This window comes from Leptidea sinapis, chromosome 31, assembly GCF_905404315.1.
Source record: "Leptidea sinapis chromosome 31, ilLepSina1.1, whole genome shotgun sequence".
Taxonomy (NCBI): Eukaryota; Metazoa; Arthropoda; class Insecta; order Lepidoptera; family Pieridae; genus Leptidea; species Leptidea sinapis.
The window spans coordinates 5319411-5346562 of NC_066295.1; the positions used below are offsets into that span (position 1 = coordinate 5319411).

Genomic DNA, 27152 nt, shown 5'->3' on the forward strand with positions numbered 1-27152 from the left:
ACCTGGCCAGGTATCACACATCATACTCCCAGTATCTACTACAACAGACCCGCGCTCCGTGGCCACGCACGCCGCGCTCGCAGACCCGTGCACGCCGCTCGCGCACGTGCTCTACCTGGCCAGGTATCACACACCATACTCCCAGTATCTACTACAACAGACCCGCGCTCCGTGGCCACGCACGCATTGCGCGCCGCGCTCGCAGACCCGTGCACGCCGCTCGCGCACGTGCTCTACCTGGCCAGGTATCACACATCATACTCCCAGTATCTACTACAACAGACCCGCGCTCCGTGGCCACGCACGCCGCGCTCGCAGACCCGTGCACGCCGCTCGCGCACGTGCTTTACCTGGCCAGGTATCACACACCATACTCCCAGTATCTACTACAACAGACCCGCGCTCCGTGGCCACGCACGCCCTGCGCGCCGCGCTCGCAGACCCGTGCACGCCGCTCGCGCACGTGCTCTACCTGGCCAGGTATCACACACCATACTCCCAGTATCTACTACAACAGACCCGCGCTCCGTGGCCACGCACGCCGCGCTCGCAGACCCGTGCACGCCGCTCGCGCACGTGCTCTACCTGGCCAGGTATCACACATCATACTCCCAGTATCTACTACAACAGACCCGCGCTCCGTGGCCACGCACGCCCTGCGCGCCGCGCTCGCAGACCCGTGCACGCCGCTCGCGCACGTGCTCTACCTGGCCAGGTATCACACATCATACTCCCAGTATCTACTACAACAGACCCGCGCTCCGTGGCCACGCACGCCGCGCTCGCAGACCCGTGCACGCCGCTCGCGCACGTGCTCTACCTGGCCAGGTATCACACACCATACTCCCAGTATCTACTACAACAGACCCGCGCTCCGTGGCCACGCACGCCCTGCGCGCCGCGCTCGCAGACCCGTGCACGCCGCTCGCGCACGTGCTCTACCTGGCCAGGTATCACACACCATACTCCCAGTATCTACTACAACAGACCCGCGCTCCGTGGCCACGCACGCCGCGCTCGCAGACCCGTGCACGCCGCTCGCGCACGTGCTCTACCTGGCCAGGTATCACACACCATACTCCCAGTATCTACTACAACAGACCCGCGCTCCGTGGCCACGCACGCCGCGCTCGCAGACCCGTGCACGCCGCTCGCGCACGTACTCTACCTGGCCAGGTATCACACACCATACTCCCAGTATCTACTACAACAGACCCGCGCTCCGTGGCCACGCACGCCCTGCGCGCCGCGCTCGCAGACCCGTGCACGCCGCTCGCGCACGTGCTCTACCTGGCCAGGTATCACACACCATACTCCCAGTATCTACTACAACAGACCCGCGCTCCGTGGCCACGCACGCATTGCGCGCCGCGCTCGCAGACCCGTGCACGCCGCTCGCGCACGTGCTCTACCTGGCCAGGTATCACACATCATACTCCCAGTATCTACTACAACAGACCCGCGCTCCGTGGCCACGCACGCCCTGCGCGCCGCGCTCGCAGACCCGTGCACGCCGCTCGCGCACGTGCTCTACCTGGCCAGGTATCACACATCATACTCCCAGTATCTACTACAACAGACCCGCGCTCCGTGGCCACGCACGCCCTGCGCGCCGCGCTCGCACACCCGTGCACGCCGCTCGCGCACGTGCTCTACCTGGCCAGGTATCACACACCATACTCCCAGTATCTACTACAACAGACCCGCGCTCCGTGGCCACGCACGCCGCGCTCGCAGACCTGTGCACGCCGCTCGCGCACGTGCTCTGCCTGGCCAGGTATCACACATCATACTCCCAGTATCTACTACAACAGACCCGCGCTCCGTGGCCACGCACGCCGCGCTCGCAGACCCGTGCACGCCGCTCGCGCACGTGCTCTACCTGGCCAGGTATCACACACCATACTCCCAGTATCTACTACAACAGACCCGCGCTCCGTGGCCACGCACGCCCTGCGCGCCGCGCTCGCAGACCCGTGCACGCCGCTCGCGCACGTGCTCTACCTGGCCAGGTATCACACATCATACTCCCAGTATCTACTACAACAGACCCGCGCTCCGTGGCCACGCACGCCGCGCTCGCAGACCCGTGCACGCCGCTCGCGCACGTGCTCTACCTGGCCAGGTATCACACACCATACTCCCAGTATCTACTACAACAGACCCGCGCTCCGTGGCCACGCACGCCCTGCGCGCCGCGCTCGCAGACCCGTGCACGCCGCTCGCGCACGTGCTCTACCTGGCCAGGTATCACACACCATACTCCCAGTATCTACTACAACAGACCCGCGCTCCGTGGCCACGCACGCCCTGCGCGCCGCGCTCGCAGACCCGTGCACGCCGCTCGCGCACGTGCTCTACCTGGCCAGGTATCACACATCATACTCCCAGTATCTACTACAACAGACCCGCGCTCCGTGGCCACGCACGCCCTGCGCGCCGCGCTCGCACACCCGTGCACGCCGCTCGCGCACGTGCTCTACCTGGCCAGGTATCACACACCATACTCCCAGTATCTACTACAACAGACCCGCGCTCCGTGGCCACGCACGCCCTGCGCGCCGCGCTCGCAGACCCGTGCACGCCGCTCGCGCACGTGCTCTACCTGGCCAGGTATCACACATCATACTCCCAGTATCTACTACAACAGACCCGCGCTCCGTGGCCACGCACGCCGCGCTCGCAGACCCGTGCACGCCGCTCGCGCACGTGCTCTACCTGGCCAGGTATCACACACCATACTCCCAGTATCTACTACAACAGACCCGCGCTCCGTGGCCACGCACGCCCTGCGCGCCGCGCTCGCAGACCCGTGCACGCCGCTCGCGCACGTGCTCTACCTGGCCAGGTATCACACACCATACTCCCAGTATCTACTACAACAGACCCGCGCTCCGTGGCCACGCACGCCGCGCTCGCAGACCCGTGCACGCCGCTCGCGCACGTGCTCTACCTGGCCAGCTATCACACATCATACTCCCAGTATCTACTACAACAGACCCGCGCTCCGTGGCCACGCACGCCCTGCGCGCCGCGCTCGCAGACCCGTGCACGCCGCTCGCGCACGTGCTCTACCTGGCCAGGTATCACACATCATACTCCCAGTATCTACTACAACAGACCCGCGCTCCGTGGCCACGCACGCCGCGCTCGCAGACCCGTGCACGCCGCTCGCGCACGTGCTCTACCTGGCCAGGTATCACACACCATACTCCCAGTATCTACTACAACAGACCCGCGCTCCGTGGCCACGCACGCCCTGCGCGCCGCGCTCGCAGACCCGTGCACGCCGCTCGCGCACGTGCTCTACCTGGCCAGGTATCACACACCATACTCCCAGTATCTACTACAACAGACCCGCGCTCCGTGGCCACGCACGCCGCGCTCGCAGACCCGTGCACGCCGCTCGCGCACGTGCTCTACCTGGCCAGGTATCACACATCATACTCCCAGTATCTACTACAACAGACCCGCGCTCCGTGGCCACGCACGCCGCGCTCGCAGACCCGTGCACGCCGCTCGCGCACGTGCTCTACCTGGCCAGGTATCACACACCATACTCCCAGTATCTACTACAACAGACCCGCGCTCCGTGGCCACGCACGCCCTGCGCGCCGCGCTCGCAGACCCGTGCACGCCGCTCGCGCACGTGCTCTACCTGGCCAGGTATCACACATCATACTCCCAGTATCTACTACAACAGACCCGCGCTCCGTGGCCACGCACGCCGCGCTCGCAGACCCGTGCACGCCGCTCGCGCACGTGCTCTACCTGGCCAGGTATCACACACCATACTCCCAGTATCTACTACAACAGACCCGCGCTCCGTGGCCACGCACGCCCTGCGCGCCGCGCTCGCAGCCCCGTGCACGCCGCTCGCGCACGTGCTCTACCTGGCCAGGTATCACACACCATACTCCCAGTATCTACTACAACAGACCCGCGCTCCGTGGCCACGCACGCCCTGCGCGCCGCGCTCGCAGACCCGTGCACGCCGCTCGCGCACGTGCTCTACCTGGCCAGGTATCACACATCATACTCCCAGTATCTACTACAACAGACCCGCGCTCCGTGGCCACGCACGCCCTGCGCGCCGCGCTCGCACACCCGTGCACGCCGCTCGCGCACGTGCTCTACCTGGCCAGGTATCACACATCATACTCCCAGTATCTACTACAACAGGCCCGCGCTCCGTGGCCACGCACGCCCTGCGCGCCGCGCTCGCACACCCGTGCACGCCGCTCGCGCACGTGCTCTACCTGGCCAGGTATCACACACCATACTCCCAGTATCTACTACAACAGACCCGCGCTCCGTGGCCACGCACGCCGCGCTCGCAGACCTGTGCACGCCGCTCGCGCACGTGCTCTACCTGGCCAGGTATCACACATCATACTCCCAGTATCTACTACAACAGACCCGCGCTCCGTGGCCACGCACGCCGCGCTCGCAGACCCGTGCACGCCGCTCGCGCACGTTCTCTACCTGGCCAGGTATCACACACCATACTCCCAGTATCTACTACAACAGACCCGCGCTCCGTGGCCACGCACGCCGCGCTCGCAGACCCGTGCACGCCGCTCGCGCACGTGCTCTACCTGGCCAGGTATCACACATCATACTCCCAGTATCTACTACAACAGACCCGCGCTCCGTGGCCACGCACGCCGCGCTCGCAGACCCGTGCACGCCGCTCGCGCACGTACTCTACCTGGCCAGGTATCACACACCATACTCCCAGTATCTACTACAACAGACCCGCGCTCCGTGGCCACGCACGCCCTGCGCGCCGCGCTCGCAGACCCTTGCACGCCGCTCGCGCACGTGCTCTACCTGGCCAGGTATCACACATCATACTCCCAGTATCTACTACAACAGACCCGCGCTCCGTGGCCACGCACGCCCTGCGCGCCGCGCTCGCAGACCCTTGCACGCCGCTCGCGCACGTGCTCTACCTGGCCAGGTATCACACATCATACTCCCAGTATCTACTACAACAGACCCGCGCTCCGTGGCCACGCACGCCGCGCTCGCAGACCCGTGCACGCCGCTCGCGCACGTGCTCTACCTGGCCAGGTATCACACACCATACTCCCAGTATCTACTACAACAGACCCGCGCTCCGTGGCCACGCACGCCCTGCGCGCCGCGCTCGCAGACCCGTGCACGCCGCTCGCGCACGTGCTCTACCTGGCCAGGTATCACACATCATACTCCCAGTATCTACTACAACAGACCCGCGCTCCGTGGCCACGCACGCCCTGCGCGCCGCGCTCGCACACCCGTGCACGCCGCTCGCGCACGTGCTCTACCTGGCCAGGTATCACACACCATACTCCCAGTATCTACTACAACAGACCCGCGCTCCGTGGCCACGCACGCCCTGCGCGCCGCGCTCGCAGACCCGTGCACGCCGCTCGCGCACGTGCTCTACCTGGCCAGGTATCACACATCATACTCCCAGTATCTACTACAACAGACCCGCGCTCCGTGGCCACGCACGCCGCGCTCGCAGACCCGTGCACGCCGCTCGCGCACGTGCTCTACCTGGCCAGGTATCACACACCATACTCCCAGTATCTACTACAACAGACCCGCGCTCCGTGGCCACGCACGCCCTGCGCGCCGCGCTCGCAGACCCGTGCACGCCGCTCGCGCACGTGCTCTACCTGGCCAGGTATCACACACCATACTCCCAGTATCTACTACAACAGACCCGCGCTCCGTGGCCACGCACGCCGCGCTCGCAGACCCGTGCACGCCGCTCGCGCACGTGCTCTACCTGGCCAGCTATCACACATCATACTCCCAGTATCTACTACAACAGACCCGCGCTCCGTGGCCACGCACGCCCTGCGCGCCGCGCTCGCAGACCCGTGCACGCCGCTCGCGCACGTGCTCTACCTGGCCAGGTATCACACATCATACTCCCAGTATCTACTACAACAGACCCGCGCTCCGTGGCCACGCACGCCGCGCTCGCAGACCCGTGCACGCCGCTCGCGCACGTGCTCTACCTGGCCAGGTATCACACACCATACTCCCAGTATCTACTACAACAGACCCGCGCTCCGTGGCCACGCACGCCCTGCGCGCCGCGCTCGCAGACCCGTGCACGCCGCTCGCGCACGTGCTCTACCTGGCCAGGTATCACACACCATACTCCCAGTATCTACTACAACAGACCCGCGCTCCGTGGCCACGCACGCCGCGCTCGCAGACCCGTGCACGCCGCTCGCGCACGTGCTCTACCTGGCCAGGTATCACACATCATACTCCCAGTATCTACTACAACAGACCCGCGCTCCGTGGCCACGCACGCCGCGCTCGCAGACCCGTGCACGCCGCTCGCGCACGTACTCTACCTGGCCAGGTATCACACACCATACTCCCAGTATCTACTACAACAGACCCGCGCTCCGTGGCCACGCACGCCCTGCGCGCCGCGCTCGCAGACCCGTGCACGCCGCTCGCGCACGTGCTCTGCCTGGCCAGGTATCACACATCATACTCCCAGTATCTACTACAACAGACCCGCGCTCCGTGGCCACGCACGCCGCGCTCGCAGACCCGTGCACGCCGCTCGCGCACGTGCTCTACCTGGCCAGGTATCACACACCATACTCCCAGTATCTACTACAACAGACCCGCGCTCCGTGGCCACGCACGCCCTGCGCGCCGCGCTCGCAGACCCGTGCACGCCGCTCGCGCACGTGCTCTACCTGGCCAGGTATCACACATCATACTCCCAGTATCTACTACAACAGACCCGCGCTCCGTGGCCACGCACGCCGCGCTCGCAGACCCGTGCACGCCGCTCGCGCACGTGCTCTACCTGGCCAGGTATCACACACCATACTCCCAGTATCTACTACAACAGACCCGCGCTCCGTGGCCACGCACGCCCTGCGCGCCGCGCTCGCAGCCCCGTGCACGCCGCTCGCGCACGTGCTCTACCTGGCCAGGTATCACACACCATACTCCCAGTATCTACTACAACAGGCCCGCGCTCCGTGGCCACGCACGCCCTGCGCGCCGCGCTCGCACACCCGTGCACGCCGCTCGCGCACGTGCTCTACCTGGCCAGGTATCACACACCATACTCCCAGTATCTACTACAACAGACCCGCGCTCCGTGGCCACGCACGCCGCGCTCGCAGACCTGTGCACGCCGCTCGCGCACGTGCTCTACCTGGCCAGGTATCACACATCATACTCCCAGTATCTACTACAACAGACCCGCGCTCCGTGGCCACGCACGCCGCGCTCGCAGACCCGTGCACGCCGCTCGCGCACGTTCTCTACCTGGCCAGGTATCACACACCATACTCCCAGTATCTACTACAACAGACCCGCGCTCCGTGGCCACGCACGCCGCGCTCGCAGACCCGTGCACGCCGCTCGCGCACGTGCTCTACCTGGCCAGGTATCACACATCATACTCCCAGTATCTACTACAACAGACCCGCGCTCCGTGGCCACGCACGCCGCGCTCGCAGACCCGTGCACGCCGCTCGCGCACGTACTCTACCTGGCCAGGTATCACACACCATACTCCCAGTATCTACTACAACAGACCCGCGCTCCGTGGCCACGCACGCCCTGCGCGCCGCGCTCGCAGACCCTTGCACGCCGCTCGCGCACGTGCTCTACCTGGCCAGGTATCACACATCATACTCCCAGTATCTACTACAACAGACCCGCGCTCCGTGGCCACGCACGCCCTGCGCGCCGCGCTCGCAGACCCTTGCACGCCGCTCGCGCACGTGCTCTACCTGGCCAGGTATCACACATCATACTCCCAGTATCTACTACAACAGACCCGCGCTCCGTGGCCACGCACGCCGCGCTCGCAGACCCGTGCACGCCGCTCGCGCACGTGCTCTACCTGGCCAGGTATCACACACCATACTCCCAGTATCTACTACAACAGACCCGCGCTCCGTGGCCACGCACGCCCTGCGCGCCGCGCTCGCAGACCCGTGCACGCCGCTCGCGCACGTGCTCTACCTGGCCAGGTATCACACATCATACTCCCAGTATCTACTACAACAGACCCGCGCTCCGTGGCCACGCACGCCGCGCTCGCAGACCCGTGCACGCCGCTCGCGCACGTGCTCTACCTGGCCAGGTATCACACACCATACTCCCAGTATCTACTACAACAGACCCGCGCTCCGTAGCCACGCACGCCCTGCGCGCCGCGCTCGCAGACCCGTGCACGCCGCTCGCGCACGTGCTCTACCTGGCCAGGTATCACACACCATACTCCCAGTATCTACTACAACAGACCCGCGCTCCGTGGCCACGCACGCCCTGCGCGCCGCGCTCGCAGACCCGTGCACGCCGCTCGCGCACGTGCTCTACCTGGCCAGGTATCACACACCATACTCCCAGTATCTACTACAACAGACCCGCGCTCCGTGGCCACGCACGCCGCGCTCGCAGACCCGTGCACGCCGCTCGCGCACGTGCTCTACCTGGCCAGGTATCACACACCATACTCCCAGTATCTACTACAACAGCCCCGCGCTCCGTGGCCACGCACGCCCTGCGCGCCGCGCTCGCAGACCCGTGCACGCCGCTCGCGCACGTGCTCTACCTGGCCAGGTATCACACATCATACTCCCAGTATCTACTACAACAGACCCGCGCTCCGTGGCCACGCACGCCGCGCTCGCAGACCCGTGCACGCCGCTCGCGCACGTGCTCTACCTGGCCAGGTATCACACACCATACTCCCAGTATCTACTACAACAGACCCGCGCTCCGTGGCCACGCATGCCCTGCGCGCCGCGCTCGCAGACCCGTGCACGCCGCTCGCGCACGTGCTCTACCTGGCCAGGTATCACACACCATACTCCCAGTATCTACTACAACAGACCCGCGCTCCGTGGCCACGCACGCCGCGCTCGCAGACCCGTGCACGCCGCTCGCGCACGTGCTCTACCTGGCCAGGTATCACACATCATACTCCCAGTATCTACTACAACAGACCCGCGCTCCGTGGACACGCACGCCGCGCTCGCAGACCCGTGCACGCCGCTCGCGCACGTGCTCTACCTGGCCAGGTATCACACACCATACTCCCAGTATCTACTACAACAGACCCGCGCTCCGTGGCCACGCACGCCCTGCGCGCCGCGCTCGCAGACCCGTGCACGCCGCTCGCGCACGTGCTCTACCTGGCCAGGTATCACACACCATACTCCCAGTATCTACTACAACAGACCCGCGCTCCGTGGCCACGCACGCCGCGCTCGCAGACCCGTGCACGCCGCTCGCGCACGTGCTCTACCTGGCCAGGTATCACACATCATACTCCCAGTATCTACTACAACAGACCCGCGCTCCGTGGCCACGCACGCCCTGCGCGCCGCGCTCGCAGACCCGTGCACGCCGCTCGCGCACGTGCTCTACCTGGCCAGGTATCACACATCATACTCCCAGTATCTACTACAACAGACCCGCGCTCCGTGGCCACGCACGCCCTGCGCGCCGCGCTCGCAGACCCGTGCACGCCGCTCGCGCACGTGCTCTACCTGGCCAGGTATCACACATCATACTCCCAGTATCTACTACAACAGACCCGCGCTCCGTGGCCACGCACGCCCTGCGCGCCGCGCTCGCAGACCCGTGCACGCCGCTCGCGCACGTGCTCTACCTGGCCAGGTATCACACATCATACTCCCAGTATCTACTACAACAGACCCGCGCTCCGTGGCCACGCACGCCCTGCGCGCCGCGCTCGCACACCCGTGCACGCCGCTCGCGCACGTGCTCTACCTGGCCAGGTATCACACACCATACTCCCAGTATCTACTACAACAGACCCGCGCTCCGTGGCCACGCACGCCGCGCTCGCAGACCTGTGCACGCCGCTCGCGCACGTGCTCTACCTGGCCAGGTATCACACACCATACTCCCAGTATCTACTACAACAGACCCGCGCTCCGTGGCCACGCACGCCGCGCGCTCCGTGGCCACGCACGCCGCGCTCGCCGACCCGTGCACGCCGCTCGCGCACGTGCTCTACCTGGCCAGGTATCACACACCATACTCCCAGTATCTACTACAACAGACCCGCGCTCCGTGGCCACGCACGCCGCGCTCGCCGACCCGTGCACGCCGCTCGCGCACGTGCTCTACCTGGCCAGGTATCACACACCATACTCCCAGTATCTACTACAACAGACCCGCGCTCCGTGGCCACGCACGCCGCGCTCGCCGACCCGTGCACGCCGCTCGCGCACGTGCTCTACCTGGCCAGGTATCACACACCATACTCCCAGTATCTACTACAACAGACCCGCGCTCCGTGGCCACGCACGCCGCGCTCGCCGACCCGTGCACGCCGCTCGCGCACGTGCTCTACCTGGCCAGGTATCACACACCATACTCCCAGTATCTACTACAACAGACCCGCGCTCCGTGGCCACGCACGCCGCGCTCGCAGACCCGTGCACGCCGCTCGCGCACGTGCTCTACCTGGCCAGGTATCACACATCATACTCCCAGTATCTACTACAACAGACCCGCGCTCCGTGGCCACGCACGCCGCGCTCGCCGACCCGTGCACGCCGCTCGCGCACGTGCTCTACCTGGCCAGGTATCACACACCATACTCCCAGTATCTACTACAACAGACCCGCGCTCCGTGGCCACGCACGCCCTGCGCGCCGCGCTCGCAGACCCGTGCACGCCGCTCGCGCACGTGCTCTACCTGGCCAGGTATCACACACCATACTCCCAGTATCTACTACAACAGACCCGCGCTCCGTGGCCACGCACGCCGCGCTCGCCGACCCGTGCACGCCGCTCGCGCACGTGCTCTACCTGGCCAGGTATCACACACCATACTCCCAGTATCTACTACAACAGACCCGCGCTCCGTGGCCCCGCGCGCCGCGCTCGCAGACCCGTGCACGCCGCTCGCGCACGTGCTCTACCTGGCCAGGTATCACACACCATACTCCCAGTATCTACTACAACAGACCCGCGCTCCGTGGCCACGCACGCCGCGCTCGCCGACCCGTGCACGCCGCTCGCGCACGTGCTCTACCTGGCCAGGTATCACACACCATACTCCCAGTATCTACTACAACAGACCCGCGCTCCGTGGCCACGCACGCCGCGCTCGCCGACCCGTGCACGCCGCTCGCGCACGTGCTCTACCTGGCCAGGTATCACACACCATACTCCCAGTATCTACCGGTAAAGTGCCAAGGTACCAAAACATCAGCACAAGTGTATCAAGATACCATTAGTCTTGCGTTTGTCTTGGTTTAAACAAAAGTTTCGGACTTCAACAGAACTGAGAACTGGCCGTTGTCTAGCGAGGCTAGATCTTAATCCGCCGGATTATAATTTATGGTCAGTTTGAGAACGGCTTGCTCTAAACGCGATGATGATTTGGAGTCCACTGGAACACACTGTATAAATAAAAAATGTTATTTGCAATAGATACATCTTTTTACTATTATCAATATTTATGGCTATGATAGGTAATTTGCTCATGATCCAGTTTATAATTATGAAATAAATAAATAAACAAATTAACCGACGTCTGCGCTCACCGTCGGTCTAGCGCTACATGCAGCCTTACGAATACGATACATTGAGTACGGATTCTTTTCGACAGGATTGTAAAGGAGGTGACCGAAAGAAGCTCGCTTATTACAAGCGAGGAGGCCGAGGTGAGTGGGGAAAGTGCGTTGAAGAGCGCTGTCATGAGGAGTGTGAACGCTCGGAGCGACTGTATAGAAACGGTAAGTGAAATTATCGCTCAGTCCCACTGACTGCACTTATATTGTCTTCTTTAAGAAAAAATTATAATATATTCACTTAGACCAAAATGACACTTCCTCGTGACAGATTCTCGGGTCTCAAGATCTCGTTGACCTTCTCCCTGAGAACGACCAGTTGCAGATGGCAATACTTCCCTTGCGGGCTTTCCCATTTCCAGCAGAGCAACCCGTCATGCATCACCAAACTGTCCCACTGTGCCCAGATACTCTGATAGCCATACTGTGTCTAGCTACATCAGACCATTTTGGTTTAAGTGATCCACTTGCTAGCCAATGTAAAAGTAATTGAAGATCCTTGTCATTTTCCTGAGCTCTCCTCATTGCATCCTTGCTCCAGTTCTTGTCAAGGTCTTCTAGATCAATTACAACGTACGTTTCTGAACAATTACATAATTTTTTATTTGCATTGAATAATATAATTCTTAATCATCCCTCGGATAGAATAATTATTGTGGGCTACTTTAACATGAGTAGTATCTCTTGGACAAATTTGTCTGATGGTCTTCTACTTCCCTCGAACTACTCGAATGCTGATGAATGCCTTTTTATTGACGAATTATACACTCATGGATTGCAACAGTAAAACTTTATATATAATTTTAACAACCGAATCCTCGACCTAGTGTTATCGAACGAACGTGTTGCTGTGACCGAATGTCTATATCCACTCTAACCAATTGATCCTCATCACAAAGCGCTCATTATAGATGTTTAACTTGTTCACATATCGTACTTAAAATGAAATACTCGGAAAAAATATTATTTAATAAAGGGGATTACGACTCAATAAATGCAGAACTACTTAAAATAAATTGGCCACAAGAGTTTGATAGGAATCGTTCCATCGATGAAAACGTGAATTATTTTTATTCTGTTATCAATAATCTAATACACACATACATCACAAGTAAAACAGTATGTTACAATAAATTTCCTAAATGGTAAACACCGGCTTTAAAAAAGGTTATAAAAGAAAATTTTAAATATTTCCGAAAATACAAAATTAACAGAAACCTTAGTAGTCTAGAATCATATGCACTATTAAAAGATCGTGTCAAGACTGTAGAAAACGAGTGTTACCAAAAATATAGCGAGTCTGTAGAAAACTCCATTGAACAGAATACGAAATACTTCTGGTCTTTTTTAAAATCTAGATCAAAATCGAATGGTTTACCTAGCAATGTTAAATTTAATAAAAAAATACTCTCATCTGGCGACAACATTTGTAATGCATTTTCAGAATATTTTATACTACATTTCTAGATAAAACTGAAGAGAACTTATTCAATTATGTATCTGAACTGGAATTAAGTAATTTTGATTCAAATTTTGACCTTTATTTATTAAATATTGTTTTAAAAATGATAACCAAGATATTATCTCAACTAGATCCCTCAAAGCCTGCTGGTCCTGATGGAATCAGTCCACTGCTCCTTATTAAATGTTCCGAATCAATTGTCATTCCACTAGCCTAATTGTTTATAAAATCACTAAGTTGTATCGAATTCCCGTCAATGTGAAGGTCCTCGAAAGATTAGTATACGATCAAGTTTACGCTGCATTTAAAAACTCCTTTATGAGCAGTCAGCATGGTTTCTTGAAAGGTCGATCGACGGCGACTAACTTGGTGCTTCTGAATGATTATGTCACACATGCTATGGAGTCAGGACATCAGGTAGGCGTGATATACACTGATTACAGTAAATGTTTTGACCGAATAGACCACAAGATTCTCTTGCAAAAATTATATAAAATGGGCGTTAGAGGAAATTTACTAAGATGGTTTTCTTCGTATATAGACAATCGATCTCAAGCGGTTGTTATAAGCAACTATATATCCAGTTGGGTTGTAATACCAAGTGGAGTCCCACAGGGCTCCCTTTTAGGTCCTCTGCTGTTTTGCATATTTATAAATAATATCCCAGGTTGCATCAGATATTCTAATCTCCTCTGCTTTACCGATGACATAAAGATATTTATGCTGACGCTGCTATGCTTCAAGATGACCTTAATAACTTAGACTCGTATTGTATTCAAATTAAATTAGATTTAAATCCGATTAAATGTACAGTTGTCTCATCATTTTTACGACTAAAAACAACCACTAAATTATAATAACTACCACTTCAAAAACCAAGACCTTGAAAGGAGTCCTGTCATAAGAGGTTTAGGAGTGATACATGATCATAAACTTATGTTTGATAAACATATTGATTTTATTCTATCTAAGGCTTCTAAAGCTCTAGGCTTTATAATGAGAATTTCCTGATTTTAAAAAGGCAAAAACGTTTAAAATTTTATTTTGTGCTTACGTACTGTTAGGATGGACGCGCTGGTGGCCTTTTTAAAAAACACTTTTTGACTCCCGAATTACTTTAATTTCCACACACAATTTTATACAGAACTTACTCACAAGACCGAGTGTAGCCAACTCTCTGCACCGCGTGGCGGCTATCGCTTTTATATAAAACTAATATGTTAACTCAGCAATTTACCTCGTATGACAATTGTTCATAACATCTCCCCCCTAAAAGACGGAGATATATCTAAGAGATAATCGAAGTCTCCATGAAACAAAATAAAATTCATTTAACAAAATCAATGTTGAACAAAACTTAATCTTTGATCAAAGCTCATGGAGTCTTAAGTTTGAGTAAATTAACTTATTTAAATATCAAAAGTAAAATTACAAATAATTACAATCTATATCAAAGTAATCGAATTATTAAAATCTACCCAAACCTCAAAAATAAATTTATAAACTAAGTTACTTCTAATACAAACTTATAGTTGTATGTTTGGTTAAGCCTAGAAATAGAAATAAAATGTTATCATAAATTTAAAATAGAATGAAAATAAAAATCAACTGAATTAGAAACTATCTAAGTTTCTATGTGATCTAAAATGAACTTTATGCTTTTTAATTTCTATTTCAGGAAGGCTTTTAATCGAATCCTTGTAACATTCATCTGAAATGTCTGTCAATTCAATCGCAGTGGAACTTGACGTTATTGTCCTTTGGACTTTCTTATTATTGCATTGATAATATATTTGAATGCAACAAGCAGACGAGTTATTGTTACATTTCAACCATTTCTTATATAATTTGAAAGCTAAATATAATAAAATAAAAGTAATTATAAAATATGTAAATATGGAATAGTAATTTCCATACTTTATTATGTGAGGCTGATTTTCAGCTTTATTAATATCATTCTCCAAATGATCTAACTTATGAGAGGCAAATTTTAAAGATTCTAAATCAATATTCGTTAAGGTAATTGGAGACAATAATTTTAAACTTTCATTGTAAATATTGGGCTTACAACAATCATCTTCAATAATGTTAAAGTCCAGTGATAACTGGCTTGGTAAAATAATTGGTTTTTAAGTTGATGCTAGAATAAAAAGTTAAAGTCTGAAAATATGCAACACAATTCTCTTCAAGTTTCAGGATTCCTGTACCTTGTAAAGTATAATCTTTAATATTATTATTACATTTAATAGTTAATTTATTAGGCTTAGACTGTACATAAATATATTGTCCATTATTTAACTTTTGCCATAAGTTAATATTGCCATAAATTACCTTAGAAACACAAATATCAGGTAGCGACAAAGTCACCTCGCTTAATAGCTTAGATTCACAAGATGGATTATTTATAGTAGACAAGATTGCAGGCTGAGGACAAATCATGTATTCAAAATTAACATTTTTACACTTACCTAAATCATCAAATAATGCATAATACAATCTATCATCAGTTACAGCAATGTAAGACTTAGAAGGTTGAATAAGAACATAAGTTTGGTAATGCTCAATTTCATGAGGTGTAGGCAATGGAAGGCTTTTATAAATATCAAACTTAGTCAAACTGATCAATGGTATCTTAAGTACAAATATCAACCTATTATTATAAAAATATGAATTTAACTCAGACAAATCAATAAGAGTATGTATATTTTGTAAAGTTAAAATTAATGGAAATTCAACATTTCTTTTTAAAGAAAATTTACTGTTTGAAAGTTCATCATAAAGCTTGCTAGGCGATAAAACATAAGGATGCAAAATGTTCGCTTTTGCAAACAAAATAGAGTTTAAAATTGCATCTAAAATATTCGTTACAGATAATAAGGAACCTTCAATAATATTCAAAATTGAATTAATCTTTTCTATATTAATAATCTTAGAATTTATCTTACTTTGATCTTGAAATATAAAATTTAATTTCTCGATGCGGTTATTTAATTCTATCTCGTTATTATTTAATTTTATAATAGACTCATTAAAATTTCCTATAGTTGATTTCATTATGTGAATGTTATTTTTCATTAAAGTGTAGATTTCTTTCTCACTTTCTTGACATATTGAAATAGCTTCGTCGTATTTTCTCGCATCGTCGGCGTCTAGAGTACCGAAAAAGAATTTTAAAACTTCACCACCGAACTCGAGGGCTCTTTTTGTTCGATTTTCGGGGTTCTCAGAAATAAGATGTGATAAAGAGTCATATTTAAGAAAACTAGCATTTATTAAAATTTCTAGGGGATTAATAGAATCCTTACAGTCTATACTAATGACCGCTAGGTTTTGAACCTTTTCACAAAAATTATTTAAATTGATTATAGACCTTTCAATTTTCAATAAATATGGTCGTAAACTTAAAATATCAATATGAGTAACGACGTTCCAGAAGTCATTATAAAAGTAAGCTTCTGAAGTGGGGTCAAAATAAATTCCTGGGCTATTTGAAATTGGTTGAATTGGTTCCGTAGAACATGAATTGAAGAATAATCTGAAACAACAATAATTTATACTGGTTTTATTTCATCAATATGATGTTTAATGTGTTTGCGATTTATTAAAAGGGTAACATTATTTTTTCCGTTAACCTTTATTATTTTATAAGGTCCTTTCCACACTGGGGAGAGCGCTTTTCTTAATCTATGGTGCTGTTTTAAATAAACCATGTCACCTACTTTATACGACTTTGAGGAAGAAGAAGAGTCATAATAACGTTTTGATGTTTCTTTGCTTTTATTTATATTTTCAAGTGCTCTTTCTCTACTAAATCGCATACGATATTGAAGAGCTCGTATATACTCATCATAAGTATTATTGTCGTTTGTTTCGTAAACACTACTAGGTATAGTCGGCTTATAACCGTATAAAAGTTCAAATGGTGTATAAAGAGTTGTAGAGTGCGGCGTTGTATTATAAGATAATATTGCCGTCGGTAGATAGCAATGCCAATCATTTTGATTTTCGTTAACAAACGATTTTAAGTATTCCTTTAATGTTGCATGAGAACGTTCAAGGGCACCGTTAGTTTGGGGATGATAAGGAGAAGAATACAAATTTTTAATTTTAAGAATGTTGGTTAATTGCTTAAATAACTCTGAAGTAAAACATGTGCCTTGATCCGTAAGGATCATTTTAGGAAACCCGAACAAAAATATAAAATGTATAAGGCTTCTAGCAACCTCATCAGTAGTGCTCGTCACCATAGGGTATGCACATGAAAACTTTGTAAGGTCATCTTGAAGTGTCAAAATATATTTAAATTTCTGAAAACCTGCTTCAGGTAAAATTCCAACAATATCTAGAGCCAATCTTTCAAAGGGCTTAGTACTTCATGAAGTGATAACCATGGGAGCTTTATTTGATGCTCGTAAGGGTTTATTAATTTGACACATTTTACATTCTTTAACAAATCGTTCTATGTCTGAACGCATACTCTTCCAATAGAAGGATTGTTTTATCCTACTGTACATCCGTTTAATACCTGGGTGTCCAGCTATTGTAGTTCCATGATTTTCTTTAAGTATATTTGGGACTTCCGCAGGTGTCGGATAATATATTTTATTTTTATAAATATGTACATTTATATTAGTACCGTGAAAAATATAAGAAATAATATTGTAAATTTTGGTATAGTTTAATTTTGTAAAAGGGTCTGAAAAATCAGAAATAGCTATATCACTCTCGTTAGCATTTTTGCTAATAATTAAATCTCTTAATTTTAATAATAAATTGTATATAGTTCTATAATTCGTTTCCTCATAATAATGAACCTTAGTGTATAAAAAGTAAATGGTTCTATCACTTGTATCGACTGACTGTACAGTCTCGGATTCACGTTCTAATTCTAAGAAATCAGCGGGACTACTCAACATAGATAACAATTGCTCACAATGTGGCATAGAGTAATCAAAATCTAAAGATATCGGACAAATTATTATTTAATGTTTAGTTAAATGAAGACTTTCATTTAGTTCTTCAATTTTAGTATCACTTGAAAAAGATTTAGTAAATTGATCTTTAAAGTATTGTTCATAAGTAGAATAGTTTAAATTTGAATGAACAACAGCGTTAACCGGGTTACGAGACAGAGCGTCAGCGTTTGAATTTATTCGACCGGGCTTATAAATAATCTCGTAGTCGTATTCTTCTAACTTTAACCGCCATCTTAATAATCGACTACCAGGATCTTTAGCATTAAATAACCACACTAAAGGACGATGGTCAGTGACAATTTTAAATTTGTAACCATAAATATATGGACGATGTATTCACACCAAATAGAATTGCTAGAAGTTCTTTTTCTGTGGTTGAATAATTACCTTCTGCTTTATTTAAAGTGCGAGACGCATAAGCGATTGGTTTGTCCATACCAACTTCACCTTGTGATAAAACTGCGCCAACTGCGTAGTTTGATGCGTCAGTGGTTACTATAAAAGTTTTAGAGAAATCAGGGTATTGAAGTAATGGTGCACTTATAAGTTTTTGTTTCAGTATATTAAACGCTTGTTCTTGTTCAAAAGACCAACTGAAAATAACATCCTTTTTTAATAGAGATGTAAGAGGTTTTGTAATATGTGAATAATTTTCAATAAAACGGCGATAATAACCAGTTAAACCAAGAAAGGATTTAATATCTCGTGGATTTTTGGGCACTGGAAAATTGGAAATTGCTTTAACTTTTTCAGGATTTGAAACACCGTTGTCAGTAATGACATGACCAAGATAAGCGACTTCACGTCGAAGGAATTCACACTTATCCGGCTGTAGTTTTAAATTGGCTTCTCTAAGCTTAGAAAATACAAGTTCTAACTTATTTATGTGTGATTCAAGGTCGTGGGAATAGATAATACAATCATCAAGGTATATATAGCAATGAAGACCTTGAACACCAGTGAGGACAATATTCATCAAACGTTGAAACGTTGATGGAGCATTTTTTAAACCAAATGGCATTCTGGTAAATTCAAAGTGTCCAGTAATACCATTTGTTGATACACTGAAGCCAGTTTTGGCAACGTCACTGGGATTTAATTTTAATTGATGGAAGCCAGATGCCAAATCAAGAGTTGAAAAGTATTTGGAATGACCTAATTGGTCTAATATGTCGGTTATTAGGGGTAGAGGATATACCTCGGAAACAGTCACATCGTTTAACCGACGGTAATCAATAACAATACGCCATTTTTGCTTACCAGAGGCATCTATTTTTTTGGGAACTACCCAGACAGGGGCATTCCACGGTGAAGTAGATGGTTGGATGATTTTTTGTTCAAGCATTTTCTTTACTTGTTTTTCAACCTCATCTTTGTGAACTTCGGGAAAGCGATAGGATTTTACATGGATCGGTGCCGAATCACCGGTATTGATAGAGTGCTGAATTACATCTGTACACGATAAAGGTTCGCCTTCAAGATGAAATATATCAGTATAATTTGATATGCAATTTAATAACTTTTTCTTCTCTTGAGGATTTAAATGTGAACAGCATATTTGTTCAAGAACCTGATTGATCCTATCCTTTTTAAAATTATTAATATGATTTATTAATTCAACAGGCTGTGCATTTAAAGAGGAGGGTATCTCTTTTTTCAAATTCAAAAATTCAAAAGGTGTAACAGTCACCATAAAATCATTAATCTCAATTTGAGAATCAGTACTATTCAAAATAGTAACATTCGCTCTTTTATTTTCCTTTATTCGGACTATGCAGTTTGCAAGATAAACTCCTTCTCTAATGGTTTGGTCTAAAACCAAAGCTTCTTTTAAATGATGCACTTCATCTAAATTTGCAATTTTACACTCGATCACGCTTTCTGAACGTGCCGGTATCACATAAGAACTTTTTGTAAAACTTATTGGTATAGAATAACTTTGCACTAAAAGAGAGTTCGTAGAATATTGAACATCAATATTGAAGTGTTGAATAAAGTCACTTCCTATAATTCCATCGAATTCTAAATTTGTTGTGTCGTTGATGGAGTGAAAAGTATAATTAATACGCATCTTACATTTTGTTGAAAACTTATATTCAAGGTTTAATAAAATAGAGGCAAGTGATTCACAGTATGAATTACTATCATTGAGACCTTGAATTTTCACAGTATGTGAATTAAGCACTGGTTGATTTGATAAACTCGAATATTTAATAATCGAAATTGAAGCACCAGTGTCGATTAAAAAGCTGAGAGGTCTCTCGCTATTATTAACTTTAAAATAAACATGTGGCAATGATATTTTATCGATTCTATTAACCACAAACTGATCCGTATTTATTAATTGTTTGGAATTATTATTTTTATTATAATTTTTCTTTCCATTAGGTTTATCCTTTTTATTAACCTGTGCTAATAAGAACGGCTCAGAGACACAGGGAGAAGGTTTAATCTTATTTAATTTATTCTGATTATATTTATTTCTTTGTGATACACTACTCTGTGCAACCGTGAATTGACCACAGGGCAGGTGTCCTTGAGAATCAGAAGATTCAGATTGTTTAAACCTATTAGAAGACTGAGTTTTATAAAATAAGTTCCGATTATTATTTACTCTGTGAGGAACATTACTCTGTGCAACTATGGATTGACCACAGGGCAAATGTCCTTCAAAATCAGAACGCTCAGTATTACAATTAAACCTTTTATTATGACTTTTGCCATTATTTAATGTTGACCGTGATTTATAAAATTTAGGAACACGGGGAAAAGTAGAACCATTAGAAACATAATTTTTTTTCGTGTCATTTTTAATATGACAAGTCTTCGATAGACACGGAACCGAAGCCCTTTTTAGTTTAAATGGTCTTGATTATCATTACATCCATCTACATCAATAATATTCACATGGGAATTATTACCTTTCGGTGCGAATGCGGTCCGATTCGGTGCATGGGAAAGTTTCGAATTTCGCTGGGCATTCTTATGCTTGAGCGTGTGACACTCACCGATCAAGTGACCGCGCTTCTTACAATAAACGCATACTTTGTTACCGTTGTAAGAATTATTGTTTGAAAAGTTATTATAACTTTGATTATAATTAGATGGATGCGAATTATAATTATTAACTTTATGAGACTTTGTATGTCTATTCTTATTTTTATAGCACTCAGATATTGAATGACCATTTTTATTACATATAGTACAATATTTAGAAGATTTCTGTGATAATTTATTTAAGTTAAATAACTTCTCCTCTTCTATCGCGTGAGTAATCGCGTCGGAGAGAGTTTTGGGGTTTCTACAGCGCACAATGTGTGAAAAGTTTGAATTCATGCCTAATAAAAATGTGTTGAGAGCTAAGTCTTCCATTGCAGCAATTCTACCGATGAGTTCTTTTTCATTCTCACAGCTATAATGTATATCAGATTGAAGCCGTGTGAGACAGGATTCAATCCTCAATGAATATTGCGTCACATCTTCATTGGGAAGTTGTTTGCAGTTCTGCAGATCAATTAATAAATGAGTTGAGTGCTTCTTTTCTCCGAAAGTTGATTTTAAAAACTGTTTAATTTCGGGCCAACTTCCAAATTTCTTTAGACAACAAGCTAATTGAGCTTTCCCCTCAAGTTGTGACACGATATATTTAAAAAGAACGTTCTGTTGTTCTGTACTTGCTAAAGAAATTGCATTTTCACAATTCGTTAAAAATGCAGGAAGTGATTCGCGATCCCCATTGTATGGTTTGATGAACTTTGACAAAAATGAGAGTGAGTTTTTCACTCATTTTAATTTTTGGCTTTTGGGGTGTCGTTTCTGAGAGAGAACTGTCTGAGTCGCTATTTGAATCGACTTCTTAAGACTGTTCCGGTTTAATTATTTTAGGCATTAGTTATTATTAAAATTACAAAAGCGTACAGAGCATCAGAACACACAGACAAAATTATAAACACAATAAAATTTAAAATATAAGCTGTATAAAATAGTAACAATTGTAAAATGTAAGATCTTTTTACTTTCAAAATCACATTTAAAATTATAAAATCAAATTATAAATAAAGTTCTAAATCTTAAAAATAAATCTTGAGAAATAAAATAGAAATTCACCATTCACTTTGAAATTCACCGAGTGATTTATTCACTTTAGGACTCTTAGTAAAGATTAGAAATAACTCACAGAATTAATAAAATCTTCATACTCGTCCAATGACCTGATGTTCTCCGTGGGACGGTCACGGGGAGGATGGCTCCAGGTGACCCTCTGGTCACTGGTTGGAGGTCTGATGTGGTGGAACTAGGCAGGTGATGCGGGCTCACGCTTGATAGCGGAGGCTTATCGTCGATCAACTGTATGGAGGTGTTTAAGAGATGCTGGCTTGCAACTACAAGGCTAAGACTTAATAGCTATCTCTTACAGGATCCAGGCGTAGCTCTTTATCCTTGATTCCGGGTCTTCCCAAACTATAGGCCTTCCCGAAATCACACTTCTGACACCAATTTTGTTAGGATGGACGCGCTGGTGGCCTTTTTAAAAAAACACTTTTTGACTCCCGAATTACTTTAATTTCCACACATAATTTTATACAGAACTTACTCACAAGACCGAGTGTAGCCAACTCTCTGCACCGCGTGGCGGCTATCGCTTTTATATAAAACTAATATGTTAACTCGGCAATTCACCTCGTATGACAATTGTTCATAACAGTACGCAGCATCTTAGAATATGCATCACACATATAGAATCCACGTTATGGTAAATATATATACAGAATAGCACGAATTCAAATGAATTTTTTAAAATTCTTATGCTACCGATTACATGTCCCTTATAAATCTTAAGATTTAAGTGGCAAACAAATGCTAGCATACCATTCTGGATTAACCGTTCTTTGTCCCTCAAGAGGAATAGTCGCAACATGGCCTGTTTTGGAGACAAACGTGGCCACCATTTTTTTTTGCACCACTCCGTGAATGGACAATTTTTGTTAGCTTGAACTCATTTTCGAACACCCAAATTCGTGACTGGTTTTTTTTTTTCGGGTTCGTACGCGTATATCCAGGATTTGTCACCTGATACGATGATGTATACAGCATTTGAGGATCCTGCGTGGAATCTTTCAAGAGTTCTGACGCACCAAGTAACGCGAGCCGCTTTTTGCTCTTCACAGAGCATACGCGGTATCCATCGAGAAAACAAATTTTTTACACCTAATTGTTCATGCAAGATTATTTGTATTTGACTCATGCCAATGTCTAAAGTTGCCTGAATTTCGCGGTATGTCACATGTCGATCTTCCTCAATCAGCTTACGCACAGCATCAACGTTTTCTTTGGTGACTGCAGTTTTTGGACGACCTTGACGGGGATCATCACTGAGCTTGACACGTCCACGTTGAAATTCAGCAAACCAGCGATAAATTGTGGTTTTGGATGGGGCTTCATCACCAAATGCAGAAATCATCCGATCAACACACTGTTTTTGTGTTAAACCATTTCGAAAGTCATAATAAATCATCGCTCTAGAATAATCTTGAGTCAATTACATTTTCTCAACGACTAAACAAGTTTGACAAGACCGAGAATCTTTTTTTAAATAAATAAGTGATATTCGATTTTTAAAACCAAGGAGTTTTCAATTATAAGGATTTTAATATGACTGGAACAGTGGAAATATTCCATTCCCGGTATTTTAAGTGCAGCCTTCGTATATCAATGTCGAGAACTTTATTTATACTATTAAATAAACTTAACATCCTATTGTTAGGTGCTGAGAGCCCTAGATTTGTTTTTGAGATGCCAGCTTTGAAGGGCATATAGTTTTTTTCACCACTATACGGCCGTGGATTTCTTACAGATATTTTATAAAGTAAGTCAGACGCATCTAAGGCTTCATTGGAAAGTCTATGTAAAAAACATAGGTCTAATAGTTTTCTACGATATTACTTTTGTAATATTTTTTTGTTCGAACGATATGTATACTTCTGTCTCGGTGAAGTTGATACTATTGACAAACAAAAAACGTCCGTGTGAGTAATACGTGGTGTCACAGTGCGAGGCGGAGTGCGAGCTCATTGAGCGAGAGATCGAGGCGGCGGAGGCGGCCGAGGGCGTGGCGGAGGGCGGGCACGAGGCGGCGGTGCGCGCGCTGTTGCCGGGCGCCGAGCAGTGGGCGTGCGTGAGGGCCGAGCTGGTGTCGAGGACGCGGGCTGCGCACCTGCTGCGGGGGCTGGTGTCGCGGGCGCCGCAGGTGACATACGTTATATAGTACGTGAGGGCCGAGCTGGTGTCGAGGACGCGGGCTGCGCACCTGCTGCGGGGGCTGGTGTCGCGGGCGCCGCAGGTGACATACGTTATATAGTACGTGAGGGCCGAGCTGGTGTCGAGGACGCGGGCTGCGCACCTGCTGCGGGGGCTGGTGTCGCGGGCGCCGCAGGTGACATACGTTATATAGTACGTGAGGGCCGAGCTGGTGTCGAGGACGCGGGCTGCGCACCTGCTGCGGGGGCTGGTGTCGCGGGCGCCGCAGGTGACATACGTTATATAGTACGTGAGGGCCGAGCTGGTGTCGAGGACGCGGGCTGCGCACCTGCTGCGGGGGCTGGTGTCGCGGGCGCCGCAGGTGACATACGTTATATAGTACGTGAGGGCCGAGCTGGTGTCGAGGACGCGGGCTGCAGGTGACATACGTTATATAGTACGTGAGGGCCGAGCTGGTGTCGAGGACGCGGGCTGCGCACCTGCTGCGGGGGCTGGTGTCGCGGGCGCCGCAGGTGACATACGTTATATAGTACGTGAGGGCCGAGCTGGTGTCGAGGACGCGGGCTGCGCACCTGCTGCGGGGGCTGGTGTCGCGGGCGCCGCAGGTGACATACGTTATATAGTACGTGAGGGCCGAGCTGGTGTCGAGGACGCGGGCTGCGCACCTGCTGCGGGGGCTGGTGTCGCGGGCGCCGCAGGTGACATACGTTATATAGTACGTGAGGGCCGAGCTGGTGTCGAGGACGCGGGCTGCGCACCTGCTGCGGGGGCTGGTGTCGCGGGCGCCGCAGGTGACATACGTTATATAGTACGTGAGGGCCGAGCTGGTGTCGAGGACGCGGGCTGCGCACCTGCTGCGGGGGCTGGTGTCGCGGGCGCCGCAGGTGACATACGTTATATAGTACGTGAGGGCCGAGCTGGTGTCGAGGACGCGGGCTGCGCACCTGCTGCGGGGGCTGGTGTCGCGGGCGCCGCAGGTGACATACGTTATATAGTACGTGAGGGCCGAGCTGGTGTCGAGGACGCGGGCTGCGCACCTGCTGCGGGGGCTGGTGTCGCGGGCGCCGCAGGTGACATACGTTATATAGTACGTGAGGGCCGAGCTGGTGTCGAGGACGCGGGCTGCGCACCTGCTGCGGGGGCTGGTGTCGCGGGCGCCGCAGGTGACATACGTTATATAGTACGTGAGGGCCGAGCTGGTGTCGAGGACGCGGGCTGCGCACCTGCTGCGGGGGCTGGTGTCGCGGGCGCCGCAGGTGACATACGTTATATAGTACGTGAGGGCCGAGCTGGTGTCGAGGACGCGGGCTGCAGGTGACATACGTTATATAGTACGTGAGGGCCGAGCTGGTGTCGAGGACGCGGGCTGCGCACCTGCTGCGGGGGCTGGTGTCGCGGGCGCCGCAGGTGACATACGTTATATAGTACGTGAGGGCCGAGCTGGTGTCGAGGACGCGGGCTGCGCACCTGCTGCGGGGGCTGGTGTCGCGGGCGCCGCAGGTGACATACGTTATATAGTACGTGAGGGCCGAGCTGGTGTCGAGGACGCGGGCTGCGCACCTGCTGCGGGGGCTGGTGTCGCGGGCGCCGCAGGTGACATACGTTATATAGTACGTGAGGGCCGAGCTGGTGTCGAGGACGCGGGCTGCGCACCTGCTGCGGGGGCTGGTGTCGCGGGCGCCGCAGGTGACATACGTTATATAGTACGTGAGGGCCGAGCTGGTGTCGAGGACGCGGGCTGCGCACCTGCTGCGGGGGCTGGTGTCGCGGGCGCCGCAGGTGACATACGTTATATAGTACGTGAGGGCCGAGCTGGTGTCGAGGACGCGGGCTGCGCACCTGCTGCGGGGGCTGGTGTCGCGGGCGCCGCAGGTGACATACGTTATATAGTACGTGAGGGCCGAGCTGGTGTCGAGGACGCGGGCTGCGCACCTGCTGCGGGGGCTGGTGTCGCGGGCGCCGCAGGTGACATACGTTATATAGTACGTGAGGGCCGAGCTGGTGTCGAGGACGCGGGCTGCGCACCTGCTGCGGGGGCTGGTGTCGCGGGCGCCGCAGGTGACATACGTTATATAGTACGTGAGGGCCGAGCTGGTGTCGAGGACGCGGGCTGCGCACCTGCTGCGGGGGCTGGTGTCGCGGGCGCCGCAGGTGACATACGTTATATAGTACGTGAGGGCCGAGCTGGTGTCGAGGACGCGGGCTGCGCACCTGCTGCGGGGGCTGGTGTCGCGGGCGCCGCAGGTGACATACGTTATATAGTACGTGAGGGCCGAGCTGGTGTCGAGGACGCGGGCTGCGCACCTGCTGCGGGGGCTGGTGTCGCGGGCGCCGCAGGTGACATACGTTATATAGTACGTGAGGGCCGAGCTGGTGTCGAGGACGCGGGCTGCGCACCTGCTGCGGGGGCTGGTGTCGCGGGCGCCGCAGGTGACATACGTTATATAGTACGTGAGGGCCGAGCTGGTGTCGAGGACGCGGGCTGCGCACCTGCTGCGGGGGCTGGTGTCGCGGGCGCCGCAGGTGACATACGTTATATAGTACGTGAGGGCCGAGCTGGTGTCGAGGACGCGGGCTGCAGGTGACATACGTTATATTTTGATACTATGTGCGAACCCAAGAACGCTTTTGATATTATGTCCCGCCCCAGAAGTAATTCACAAGTAAAAAAATAATATCTAGCAATCAATAAATACCTATAACCGGATTAATAAAAACAAAAATAACACACAAAATATAACAGCAACAAAAACCATTCCCAAGCCGGCTTGTCTCCGTGGAGGAAAATGACCGCAACCCTCCAGCCAAGCTTAAAGAAAAAGAATTTCTCAAAATTGGTACTAAAGAAAGATA

The 27152-nt window shown here is 50.3% G+C and overlaps 1 protein-coding gene across 1 annotated transcript in view; it reads left to right on the forward strand.

Annotated features, from left to right (window-relative positions):
• The window catches only part of LOC126973993 (uncharacterized), a 141646-nt gene that overhangs the window by 58133 nt on the left and 56361 nt on the right, over window positions 1-27152 (forward strand). Inside the window, exons 6-7 of the mRNA XM_050821342.1 lie at window positions 11642-11768; window positions 24091-24288. Coding sequence (XP_050677299.1) covers window positions 11642-11768; window positions 24091-24288 — 325 coding nt within the window. The remainder of the gene's footprint in view (window positions 1-11641; window positions 11769-24090; window positions 24289-27152) is intronic.